Source organism: Lithobates pipiens, unplaced genomic scaffold, assembly GCF_037356315.1.
Source record: "Lithobates pipiens isolate NorthernLeopardFrog02 unplaced genomic scaffold, aLitPip1_a1.2 Scaffold_19, whole genome shotgun sequence".
In the NCBI taxonomy this organism is placed as follows: Eukaryota; Metazoa; Chordata; class Amphibia; order Anura; family Ranidae; genus Lithobates; species Lithobates pipiens.
In genome coordinates, this window is record NW_027507764.1 from 402,879,099 (window position 1) to 402,892,793 (window position 13,695).

Below are 13,695 nucleotides of genomic sequence, written 5' to 3' on the forward strand. Positions count from 1 at the left end.
GGATTGCTGACAGGAAAACGCTGCTTTAAAAATACTTTTTCAAACGTGTTTATGCGTGTTTTTCAGTGCCAGCGTTTTTGGGCTTTAAAAAAAAAAAATTACACCTATCTTGCATTCAGCTCTGCAATGTAAAAAAAAAAAGCTGATAAAAAGTGCCTTTTATGTGCATTTTTCAGTGTTCAGTTTTTTTTTTTTTTATTTCTTTGTCAAAACTGCTCTTGAATGTGATTTATTTATTCATTTATTTTTTTGGCCATTCAGACAACCGACTACATTTTTGTTCTTCTCTTATGATGTTCAACAGATTCAGGACCAGTTTACAACATAGAAACGCAGTCCGGATGCGTTCCAGGTGCTTTTCTGCATGCATGTTTTTGATGCAGTCCAGTGCTTCCCCCCCCCTCCTTTTTTCTTAACCTTAAGGGCCAGTTCACATCAGATGCAGTTCAGTTCAGTTCTGTGTGCTTTTTTCTTGCACTAAGAATGCATGCACAGTGTTTTCCATGTATTCTAATGGCTCTAGTTCACACCATGCAGTCAGCTTCCGGTGCAGAAACGGACTGGAAACTGACTGGAACTGACTGTATTGGTACAGAAAAAACAGAATTGCATGGAACTACATCTGGTGTTAACTGGCCCTAAATAAAAGGACAAGTGTGTTTTTGGTGTATTTATGTGCGTTCCAATGTGTATTTACAGCGTTCCAGTACAGTGCAGAACTGACCGCACTGGTGTGAACTATGCCATTGAAAACCATATAACCTACTTTCCATGCGTTTTTGATGCAGAAAAAAATGCACTGGACTGCATGTGGTGTGAACTGGATCTTAAAGTGAGTGTAAAGTTAATAAAAAAATAAATAGAACATTTCTCTACTAACCTGCTCTGGCTAATGAAAATTGCACAAAGCAACCACCTCCAATAACCTCCTCTTATGTGGTCCCCTAGCAGAGCTCCTGGCCCCTCCAGGAAGCAGCTTCCCGTGGGGGCACTTGTGCATGCTCACACCCAAGCCCTCCTCACTGGCTTTAAATGACGGCACTGGGAGCCAAAAATGCGGGCTGAAATCGGACCTGAAACGGTGAACGAGGATGCACCGGACTCTGAGAGCCGCTGCGTGCTCATATGTGAACCCAGCCGAACATGTTGAGGTTTTTTTATTTGCTTTAAATCTTAATGAATAAAGTTTGGATTCGTATGTGTCCGTTTTTAGGCTCATTCGCCATGGCCTTAATGGAATAGCATGAAACGTTATTTGACATTCGTTGCCTTTAAAATCACATCTCAACACATGTTCAAAATATACTGTGTAAGACTTCAATTTCTTTTACAGCATTTTTTTTTCTTTAATGGTCTTTACACATTTGTGTTTATAATAAACTGCAGCCAGTATATTGCATGTATTATCTGTTTTTATATTCTTGATTTTGTTTTCCTTAGGAAATACGATTTAAGTCACCTGTGTTGCCCAATAAGATAGCAAAAAATCCAGAGAATAAAAACAGGAACAGATACAGAGATGTAAACCCATGTAAGTACACTTTCATCTGTATAAACATATTGTAAGTTTTGTGTATGTATGTATGTATGTATGTATGTATGTATGTGTGGAACCTCAAAACTTAATGTGAACCCTAGCTATGAACTCTATTTGAACTTGTTTTGTTTGAGAGATTTATACACTGCATTCATAAAGTATTCAGATCTCCTTCATTTTTTCAATGTATTTATGTTTCAGCCGGATGCTAGTTTTAAATTCATTTGTTTTCCTTATTATACTCAGTACCCCAAGTAAAACCACGATGTTAGAAATTTTTGCAAATGTATGAAAGAAAAAAAGAGATATCACGTTGGCATACGTATTCAGACCCTTTGCAACAACACTGACTTTTTTTGTTTTTAATTCCTTATTGGTTTTTAAAAGGGAATTACACAACACAGAGCCTATTTGGGCATACCTAGGCTTAACAGGTCTTAAAGCGGGAGTCCGCCGGGACTCCGCGTTTTTATTTTTTAAAGTCAGCAGCTACAAATACTGCAGCTGCTGACTTTTAAAATAGTGACACTTACCTGTCCAGCGCGCCCGCGATGTCGGCACCCGAAGCCGATCTCTAGATCGTCACTCGGATGCTGCCGCCGCCATCTTGGGTATGGGAATCAGGAAATGGAGCCTTTCGGCTTAATTTCCCAGTTCCCTACTGCGCATGCGCGAGTGGCGCTGTGCAATAAGGACGGTCCCCGCTGCCTCTGGGATCTGTGTGTTTCCCAGCAGGCAGCGGGGCACTTGCGGAAGGGGGCGGGCACTTGCGGAAAAAAGGGGCGTAATATACGCCCCTTTCCGCAGAGAGCCATCCCGGAAGTGGGTGCAGTTACCTGGATTATCCAGGGAACTGCACCCCCCTCCCCCCTGAAAGGTGCCAATTGTGGCTCCGGAGGGGGGAGGATTCCGATGAGCGGAAGGTCCATTTTAGGGTGGACCTCCGCTTTAAAGACCAAAACTATACATGGATAACTAACTGACCCCCCATCACATCGATTTCCATCGTAACCTCCGACCAAAAAGTTTGTACTTCCCTACAATGCCAAAAGATGTGGTCAAAGTCAGCTGGTGAGGACATACACCTCCAGCATTCCGCCGACGTGGACTCATAAATAGAGGCTAGCCTAGCCAGAGTATAATGAATTCTATGTACCAATTTAAATTGGATGAAGGCAGTCTGTAGCCGACATCAACGGAAACTTCCCAAATGTCATCCCAGTCTTCACACTGAAAATAATTTGCATCCAAACAACTCTACATTTGTTAAGACCTTTGGCCGCACTGTAAATAATTATTTATACATTAGAAATAGGTTGGTGTGTTTGTGTTTGTGTTTTTATTTATTTTTATCTGTTTTATTGATATTATTTTTTTTCATCATAAAACAAACATGGAAAATTAAAATTACAAAATACATTCAGCATTAACATATTACATTATTAAACCCAAAACACCCCCTCCCTAATAGATCTAAATTCTCTCTCCCTCACCTCCTAACCCATCCCGTCCAAGAGCCCCCCCCACACCAGTTCTACCTTCTTGAGCTATCATACCTTAGCTACTCTGTAAATAGTTGAACCCCTACACTTCCATCTTATCCTAAGATAACGGTGTCCGATCTGGTAATGTCAGTCATGGTTCCCACAATTCACTAAATTTATTTACTGAACCCCTGTTCTTATATACCTGCCATTCCTTTAGCAAGGCATCATTTACCTGTATCCGCCATTCCTCATATGTTGGGCTTCTAGAGGCTATCCATTTCATTGCTATCAATTTTCTTGCAATAAATGGTATCCTATTAATGGGTAACCATTGCCAGGGTATCTTTTTTTTTTTTTTTTTTTTTTTTTTTAATTGTTCTAACAGGCATATTCTTGGGTCTATCTGTATATGGGTTTGATGTACTTAATTAGTAGTAGTTTCTACCATATTCTGCCAATACCTGAACAGTTTAGGGCAATTCGAAAGCATATGCGTTAAGTCAGCAGATACTCTTTAACATCTCGAATAATCAGATGTGTCCCGCCTCCCCATTGGTATAATCTAACTGGTGTCCTATAGGCTCTATATATTATTGTGTTAAGCATTGCTGTGGAGATACTGACCCTAACTGTAAGGATTCCAGTATACACTTCCATGTTTAATCTCTCATTTTTCCAGGGTCTTTTTTCGTGTCCTTTTCTAGCTAAACAACTATTTAATTCTTGTGACTGCTCAGTAAAGTGACCCTAAAGATTGGAAATCAAACCCCTCTTAACCTGTATCTTTGCAAGAACATAAATAAGTGGCATCTTAGCTTTTTTTTTTCTCTTTAAACTGACTCTGTAACGCAGAATAAAGTGTGAGGGGACAGATATATTTTCTGTAAATCTAGAAATATTTTCAATATATTATCTATCTGTATAAAGCCGTGCAATGTATTTTATCACTTTTTTTTTTTTTTTTTTTTTCTCCATACTCCTAACCCTTTTAATTTGCCTATCTCTTCATAATTTTTATATTCCCATAAAGGGGAATATATTGAGATATGGCTATGTTGCATAATGCATTTAATTTCCTGCCAAACATTATGTATGGGTCCAAGAGTTGAGCGCTGTGGCGCATTAGCAAAGTTAACTGATTCTAATTTGGCTATCGAATTATATTGTGAGGATCTATTCAAAATTATCGTTTGGATAGGATCTGTCCCGTCTATCACTCCCCATCCTTTAACCTATTGGAGTTGTGCTGTTAAATACATTTTAGCATTTGGAACAGCGAGGAAACCCCCCCCCCCCCCCTTCCCCCCGTCTTTGGGGAGTTGTAGTGTATGAAGTTTAATTCTAGCATTTTACACTTTCCATAGCAATCTTGGAAATGGGGAATCAATTTTTTCATTGAAGTGGTGTCCAGATTGGTGAATTTTGCAAAACAAAGAGTAACGCTGAGGCCCAATCATTTTTATTAGATTTACACACACCGATAAAGTTCATTTGGACTATACTTTACTCTTCTTCTTGAATTTATCTGATATGGGGACTAAATTATCTCTTTCCCCCTGAGTGTACGCAGATATGCGTACTTGGCTTCCGGGGGGTATACTGGGATGATGCCCACACCTGCAGGCATCATCCCGGTACCGTTTTTTTTTCATCTGGCGATTGGCTATCCAGCCATAACAACCGATGCGGCTAAAAGCCGCTCGGCTGTTATGCCAGAGGAGCGGGAGGGGACGTCACGTTACCGGGAGCACCGATTCAAGTTGCGCTGCCTCCGGCTGCTGGGGAGGAACTGGAACGAAGCTGTAATCGGCTTCATTCCAGTCTCCTCATAGTAAACACGGAAGCGACGTCATGACGTCACTTCCCGTTTACTCGGCTGCCAATGGCGCCGGTTTTAAAAAGATATATGGTATTCAGAATCGCCGTTTTCGGCGATCTGAATACATTGAAGTGTAAAGGAGGGGTGGGGAGTCTTTTAGACCCCCGATCCCTCCATAAAGAGTACCTGTCACTACCTATTACTGTCACAAGGGATGTTTACTTACCTTGTGACAGCAATAAAAGTGATCAAATTTTTTATTTTATTTTTTTTAACAATTTAGTCATTTTAAAATAAATAAAAAATAAAATAAAAAAATGTTTAAAGCGCCCGCCGTCCCCGCGAGCTTGTGAAGCAAAGAAAACGCATACGGAATTCGCGCCCGTGTATGTAAACGGTGTTCAAATCACACATGTGAGGTATCGCCATGATCGTCAGAGCAAGAGCAATAATTCTAGCACTAGACCTCCTCTGTAACGCTAACCTGGTAAAAAATTTTTTTAAAGTGTCGACTATTGAGATTTTAGGTACCGTACTTTGTCATCAATCCACAAGTGCGCGCAATTATAAAGTGTGACATGTTTGGTATCTATTTACTTGGCGTAACATTATCTTTCACATTACGCAAAAAAATTGGGCTAATTTTACTGTTTTTTATTTATTTATTTTTTATTCATGAAAGTGTCCCTTTTCCCCAAAAGTTGCGTTTAAAACACCGCTGCGCAAATACCGTGTGACATAAAATATTGCAACAATCGCCGTTTTATTCTCTAGAGTCTCTGCTAAAAAATATATATATATATATATATATATATATATATATATATATATATATATATATATATATATATATATATATATATATATATATATATATATATATATATATATATATGTATATATGTGTGTGTGTGTGTTTTGGGGGTTCCAAGTAACTTTCTAGCAAAAAATATGGATTTTAACTTGTAATCCCCAAATTACAAAAATAGGCTTAGTCATGAAAGGGTTAAAATAATATATTCCTTTATATTAGCAGAAACCTGTATATCTAAGTATTTGAGGGTTGTAACAACCTGTATTTTATGATCTGTTTGTGCTAAAGCCACTGTTAAATTGTCTAGTGGGAGTAATACAGATTTTTCGCAATTTATACTAAACCCCAAAAATTTGCCAAAGGTCTCGGTCAACCTTATGTCAGATATTAGGGATTGAGCTGTATCTCCTAAAAATAATAAAGCACCATCTGCGTATAAGGGGATTGTATCCATTCTTTCTCCCCTCTCATAACCCCTAATAGTAGTTGTCTATTTAGTTGCTGTTGCTAATGGGTTTTATAGCCAGTGCATATAATAACGATGGCAATTGTCACCCCTGCATAGTACCTCTAGTCAGAGAAAAATGCTCTGATAATGCACCATTTATCTATATACATGCTTGTGGGGCTTTGTATAATAATTTAATCCACTTTACAAATCCTCTACCCAACCCAAACTTCTCAAGAACCTCCCATTAATATATCCACTCGATACAGTCAAATGCTTTGGCTGCATATAGCGATTAATATAGCGCTCTTCCCTACATTGTCTGATGGTATCTTTTTAGTTTCAAAAATTATTTTCTTAAATTCGTTGTTGTGGACCTTCCAGGTATAAACCTGATTAGTCCACATGCACCAGCTTATGTATAACTTTTAGTCTACATGCCAAGACCCTTGCCAGAATCTTTGCATCGGAATTTAACAATGAAATCGGACAATAAGATTCTGGCAATAGATGATCCTTATCTGGCTTGGGTAATAGATGCATCATTCATAGTTTCCGGAAGCTTAAATGATGTATATGCATGATTCAGTACTTTCAGCAATTCTGGCAGCAAAATATCTCCATAACTTTTATTTGTTTCCGATGGTAAACAATCTAAACCAGGAGCTTTCCCATTAGGGGAGTCTAAGACTGCCCTAATTAATTCATCTAATGTTAAAGTGTGCATCCAGATATTCTCTTTCTTCTGTGGAGATAGATGGTATTATTAAAGTGTTCAAAAAAATCTCTGTCGATTCTGGTGAGAGGGTAGCCTTACTCTGGCATGAATCCTTGTAGAAATAGTAAATGAGGATACCGTATATACTCGAGTATAGGCCGACCCGAATATAAGCCGAGGCCCCCAATTTACCCCCAAAAAACTGGAAAACTTATTGACTCGTGTATAAGCCGAGGGTGAGACATGGCTGTCCATCCCTGTGTGTCCGTCCATCCCTGTGTGTGTGTCCGTCCATCCATCCCTGTGTGTGTGTCCATCCATCCATCCATCCATCCATCCATCCCTGTGTGTGTGTCCGTCCATCCATCCCTGTGTGTGTATCCATCCATCCATCCATCCCTGTGTGTGTGTGTGTGTGTGTGTGTGTGTGTGTGTGTGTATTCATCCATCCATCCATCCCTGTGTGTGTGTGTGTGTATCCATCCATCCATCCATCCGTGTGTGTGTGTGTCCGTGCAGCCTTGTGTGTGTGTCCAGCCTACCTGTGTCCCAAGCCTCTGTCCCGTGCCTCCTCTGTCCCGTGCCTCCTCTGTCCCGTGCCTCCTCTGTCCCGTGCCTCCTCTGTCCCGTGCCTCCTCTGTCCCGTGCCTCCTCTGTCCCGTGCCTCCTCTGTCCCGTGCCTCCTCTGTCCCGTGCCTCCTCTGTCCCGTGCCTCCTCTGTCCCGTGCCTCCTCTGTCCCGTGCCTCCTCTGTCCCGTGCCTCCTCTGTCCCGTGCCTCCTCTGTCCCGTGCCTCCTCTGTCCCGTGCCTCCTCTGTCCCGTGCCTCCTCTGTCCCGTGCCTCCTCTGTCCCGTGCCTCCTCTGTCCCGTGCCTCCTCTGTCCCGTGCCTCCTCTGTCCCGTGCCTCCTCTGTCCCGTGCCTCCTCTGTCCCGTGCCTCCTCTGTCCCGTGCCTCCTCTGTCCCGTGCCTCCTCTGTCCCGTGCCTCCTCTGTCCCGTGCCTCCTCTGTCCCGTGCCTCCTCTGTCCCGTGCCTCCTCTGTCCCGTGCCTCCTCTGTCCCGTGCCTCCTCTGTCCCGTGCCTCCTCTGTCCCGTGCCTCCTCTGTCCCGTGCCTCCTCTGTCCCGTGCCTCCTCTGTCCCGTGCCTCCTCTGTCCCGTGCCTCCTCTGTCCCGTGCCTCCTCTGTCCCGTGCCTCCTCTGTCCCGTGCCTCCTCTGTCCCGTGCCTCCTCTGTCCCGTGCCTCCTCCGTCCCGTGCCTCCTCCGTCCCGTGTCGTGCCGATGGATCGCCGCTCTTCTCGGCGGCCATTCTACAATTCAAAAGCCGCGCCTCCGTCCTCCGCCTGTGATAGGCGGAACACTCAATTTCCCAGCAGCCTGTGTTCCGCCTATCACGGACATCCTCTCATACTCGTCCGTAGTATGAGAATGAACGGATGTCCGTGATAGGCGGAACACTGACTGCTGGGAAATTCAGTGTTCCGCCTATCACAGGCGGAGAAGGAGGCGCGGCTTTTGAATTTTAATGTCCGCCGTCTGTCTGCTCGATACGCTGATCGAGCAGTCAGACAGCGGTGACTCGAGTATAAGCCGAGGGGGCACTTTCAGCCTCAAAAAAGAGGCTGAAAATCTCGGCTTATACTCGAGTATATACGGTAATCTATCTTGATTTTGTGAGAAATATTCCCATTTGGTAAACTTATATTTGGCTTGGAATTTGACAATTGCTAACACTTTCCCATTTATTTATTTTTTTCTCCTTCCTCAAATTACTTCTTCCTTACTAAAGAGTGTTCCCTTTTTCAGCTTTTTCCATAGCTGTTCTTTTTATATAGAAGTTGTACATCCTTCCATATAGCTTGATTCTCAGGTGTAGATTTCTGAACATATTGAAATTCTTTTTATCATACTTCTACTGCTAAAAAAGTTTCCCATTCCTTGTCTTTTTAAATCTGCTTTACCTTGTATCATTAACTATCTTAAAAAGGCCTTCATGGTATCCCATACCATTTGTGAAGTCATTGATTCTGCATTTTTAAGAAAGAAATTGGTTAGCTATTGTTGCATGGATTCACCCTGGGCCAACACCTGTAACCATGAGGCATCCATACGCCAGTAAAATTTGTTATATGATTTAATTTTTCTTATGGTCAGCAAACCTGAAGAGTGATCCGAGATCCCCCTTGCCATACACTGCATATGGAATGGTTAATTCTGTGCCCAGAGCCAGATCAATCCTGGATAAAGTACCATATGTAGAGGAACAACAAGCATATATTCCAGGATCCTCGTTGATATCCACACACTAACCCCCCCCCCCCCCCCCCCCCCCCCCTGATAATGCAGAAGACACCAAATGATATTGAGTAGAAAACTTAGCATTTTGTAAGACGAGTTTCCTCCAGACAGACTATTGATGAATTGTATTTTTCCATAATATAGAAAATGGCCCTTTTTTTTTTTTTTTTTTTTTTTTTTATAAACCATGTCCTTCAATCTTCTCACATTCCAGGATATTAATACTAACTTGTTAGCCATTATCCCCATCTGCTATACTTATAACCATCAGAAAAGAGTTGTATAATACACTTAAAGCGGGAGTCCGCCGGGACTCCGCGTTTTTTTTTTTTTTTTTTTTTTTTTTTTTTTAAAGCCAGCAGCTACAAATACTGCAGCTGCTGACTTTTAAAATAGTGACACTTACCTGTCCAGCGCGCCCGCGAAGTCGGCACCCGAAGTCGATCTCTAGATCGTCACTCGGATGCTGCCGCCGCCATCTTGGGTATTGGAGCCTTTCGGCTTCATTTCCCTATTCCCTACTGCGCATCCGCGAGTCTCGCTGCGCAATAAGGACGGTCCCCGCTGCTTCTGGGATCTGTGTGTTTCCCAGCAGGCAGCGGGGCACTTGCGGAAAGGGGCGTAGTATACGCCCCATTCCGCAGAGAGCTATCCCGGAAGTGGGTGCAGTTACCTGGATTATCCAGGTAACTGCGCCCCCCTCCCCCCTGAAAGGTGCCAATTGTGGCGCCGGAGGGGGTAGGATTCCGATGAGCGGAAGGTCCATTTTAGGGTGGACCTCCTCTTTAATATTTCCATTTTACTTTCTCTAAAAGAATATGGGACCATAAATGTAACCATATTATTCAAGTTTGAATAATGGCTCATCTTGATCACATAAGCTCAATGAATATAAAATATTTTAGGGTTAACATAGGCTTAACTAAAGAATCATCATGTAAAAAGAGCTCCAACGCTGATGACTGATGGTCCAGGGTAAACCAAACTGAGACACAAAGGCATGTCTCAGCTGCAGGTATCTAAACGGGTACCAACTAGGCAACTGAAACCTGGCCTTGAGCCGATCAAAAGTACATAACCCTCCCACCACAGCAATCTCTTGATTCCAACCCCTGCCCAGATGACCGGAGCCAGAATGTCTCTGAAATGTGGAAGTTTGGGGTTGAATCACAATGGGGTTGATGGAGAGAGGGAGTTTGTCCCAGGATGCATGATTGCCTGTACTTTATCCACACCCATATAGTAACTCATGGTACCTGTTATGAGTGAATGCACCCGGGAGCCTCTATATACTAAATAAGATAGTCGCTCCATAAGACCCAAGGATTGCTGCCTCCAATACCGTAGCAGCATCCTCAACAGCTTGTGCCTTGCAAACTCCATTTGCCCTGCCAGGAAATATTTATAGAGGTCTGGCAGCCCTAGGCCCCTCTGCCCCGGTGGTTCTTGTAAAGTGCAGATACTGATTTTAGGATGAGACTTGGGCCATTAAGAACTAAATAGGCTGCCATTAAGAACCAAATAGGCTATCAATGCTATTAAAGTAAGTCTGTGGAACCCATATTGGGCAATTGTGAATGAAATGTAAAAATAAGATTTTAATTTTGAGAAGATTCACTCTTCTAGTTAATTATCGCAGTAAATGTCACCAAGCCTCCAACCTACACTTAACCATCTGAATCAAGCATAGTAAATTGAGCGACATCTAGTCCCTAACCTAGGTGATGTCTCAATACCCAGATAAGTAATTCTGGATACCCACACAATGGGGATAGCGGGGGTCAGCATGTTGTTACCCAGCTTCAATTGACATTACACTCAACTTGGTCCAATTGACTTTGAGACCTGAAAACCGTGCAAACATTGTTAAAATGTCAGACAGCTCGTAAAGATGGACCTGGATCTTGCATAAAGAGTAATGTCGTCTGCATAAAGGGCAGTACAGTCATGTTTATATTCCCATCGCACTCGTTCCTGGATTAAAGGCTCCTTCCTAGTGGGTGATCGGCTCAAGGCCAGGTTTCAGTTGCCAAGTTGGTACCCGCTTAGATACCTGCAGCTGAGACATGCCTTTGTGTCTATAAATTTGCAAATAAAAAATTTTCATAAATTTAGGCTAAACTGTTTTTCTGTTGGGGTTATGTTTACCAAACAAATTTTAACTAGTGTCTATTTAGTCTGTATGAAAGTAAGTATACAAGTGTGTGTGTGTGTGTGTGTGTGTGTGTGTGTGTGTATATATAATATTTAGAAAATTTTATCAATTCTGATGTATTGGACGCCTCATCTCATTTCTTGATGCCCTAAAATGCCAGGATGGTACAAATACCCCCCAAATTACACTTTTTTTTGGAAAGTAGACCATCCAAAATCTTTAGTAAGAGGCATTGTGAGTTTTCTTCTTCTTTTTGGGGTGTGTTGTGTTTGTGTATTTTTATTTTTTTTGTCACAGTTGTAATTTTTGACAAGTAATTTCTCACACAACGGCATAGGCATACTTAAAATTGCATCCCAAAACACTTTCTGCTCTGCCTCCTGAGGGGCTACCATACGTATGAGACTTTTTCACAGCCTAGATACATGGAGGGACCCAAAATCCAAGGAGCACCTTCTGTGCTTTTAAGAAGCATAATTTATACCTCTAATTTCATGACTACCTATTGCCTTTTCGGAGTCCCTGGAGCACCAGGACAATGGAAAAGCCTACTAAATGATCACATTTTGTAATGTAAATATTCCAAGGTATTTTCTGAAACATATAGTGAGTCTTTTGAAAGTGTATTTGCCAAAGTTTTTTTTTTTTTTTTTTTTTTTTTTTTTTTTTTTTTTTTTTATAAATGCAGGAAAGAAAATGAAGAAAAGCCCCCCCCCCCCCCCCCCATATCCTTGTCCTTTTTAAAGAGGAAGTAAAGGCAACATTTTTTTTTTTTTTTAAAGCACACCCTGTAAGGCAAAGGCATAATGAGCTAGTATGCATAGCATACTAGCTCATTATAAACAATTTACCTGAGAACTAAGCCCCCGAAGCGGTCCTTCGTCTTCCTCTTTGTCGCTGCCATGGATCCCGGAGTGACTTCTGGGTCTTGTGGCTCCGGCGCTGAGATTCGCCGGAGCCGCGATGACGTCACTCCCGTGCATGCGCACGGGAGCCGTCACTCGCGGCATATTGCCGCGATCTGTGGCCTGCCCCAGTGCGCCTGTGCATGCGCCGTAGACAGCGGTGGCTGTCTTCTGGTAAATATCTCCTAAACCGTATAGGTTTAGGAGATATTTCTCGGACCTACAGGTAAGCCTTAATCTAGGCTTATCTGTAGGTCAAAGTTGGTTGTAAGGGTTTACAACCACTTTAATATGATGGGCATACTTAGAATTACACCCCAAACCCCATTCTTCTACTACTTCCAAGTATAGTGATGGCAGATGTGCAAGACTTTTTCATAACCTAGCCATATAGAGGGGCCCAAAGGAAGTACCTTCAGGCATTCTAGGGACATAAATTACCCATCTAATTACCTGACTACCTTTCAAAAATGTGAAGGCCCTGGAGAACCAGGACAGTACAAACACCATCAAAATGACCCCTTCTGCAATTTCCATGTTACAACCAACCAAGGTAAATGAATTTTTTTTGGGGGGGGGGGGGGGGGTTGTGATTATACCAGCACAAAGTGGCACATAATTGTGAAATGATAAATGGTTTGGCAAAATTTTATAAATATCTGAAAATTGTAGCGTGCATTTGTTTTCACCCCCCTTTTTACGATGATACCCCTAACTGAAGTCTAGTGGAACCAGTTAAGCTGCGCTACCTACCCCCACTGAGGCTATTACTGTTTGTGCAAAGAAATGAAAATTAATCAGATAATTCCAATAGATTAAGTGAAATAATCAGCTAGAACAATTCATATACAATCAAAATTAAGTGATTAATGCTCAAAAATTAAATATGATTAAATTTAATATAGTGATTAATAACAGTTGACTATATTCAAAAAGTGAATAAATAGTTATAAATTGATAAATAAGTTCATTAATTGACTATAAGTAAATTAATTTAAATTTAATTATAATCAATAAAAAATTATAAATAAATACAGTGTATTTATACTTATACTCACTTTTTGAATATAATCAACTGTTATCACTATATTTAATCATATTTAATTTTTGAGCATTTATCACTTAATTTTGATTGTATATGAATTTTTCTAGCTGATTTCACTTAATCTATTGGAATTATCTGATTTTCATTTCTTTGCACAAACAGTAATAGCCTCAGTGGGGGTAGGTAGCACAGCTAATTTTGTTCTTTATATGCATTGTATTTTGGATGTGTATGACATCCTGGTAGCTGCAGCTGTAACTGGGTTTTTGTTTTTTAATCTTTTAGATTAGGAACGCAGTCATTTTTTTTTCCTTTTATTAGTGGAACCAGTTGCCTTCAGAAGTCGGCTAATAAATCTTGTCCACCTGTGTGTAAAATTGGTTCACTTTCTAGCAGGTCTAGTAGGTCAACGACCCTAAACATACAGCCCAAGCTACAGTGAAATGGTTTAGATCAAAGCATTTTCAGGTG

The 13,695-nt window shown here is 41.4% G+C and overlaps 1 protein-coding gene across 4 annotated transcripts in view; it reads left to right on the forward strand.

The window, feature by feature from the left end:
• Positions 1–13,695, forward strand: part of PTPN2 (protein tyrosine phosphatase non-receptor type 2) — a 127,872-nt gene that overhangs the window by 62,620 nt on the left and 51,557 nt on the right. For 3 of the 4 annotated variants that reach the window (XM_077492404.1, XM_077492405.1, XM_077492406.1), the window contains exon 2: positions 1,441–1,531. In XM_077492404.1, the coding sequence (XP_077348530.1) occupies positions 1,441–1,531 (91 nt within the window). Of the gene's footprint in view, positions 1–793; positions 833–1,440; positions 1,532–13,695 lie in introns of those variants that run through there. The other variant, XM_077492407.1, reaches the window with a different exon arrangement.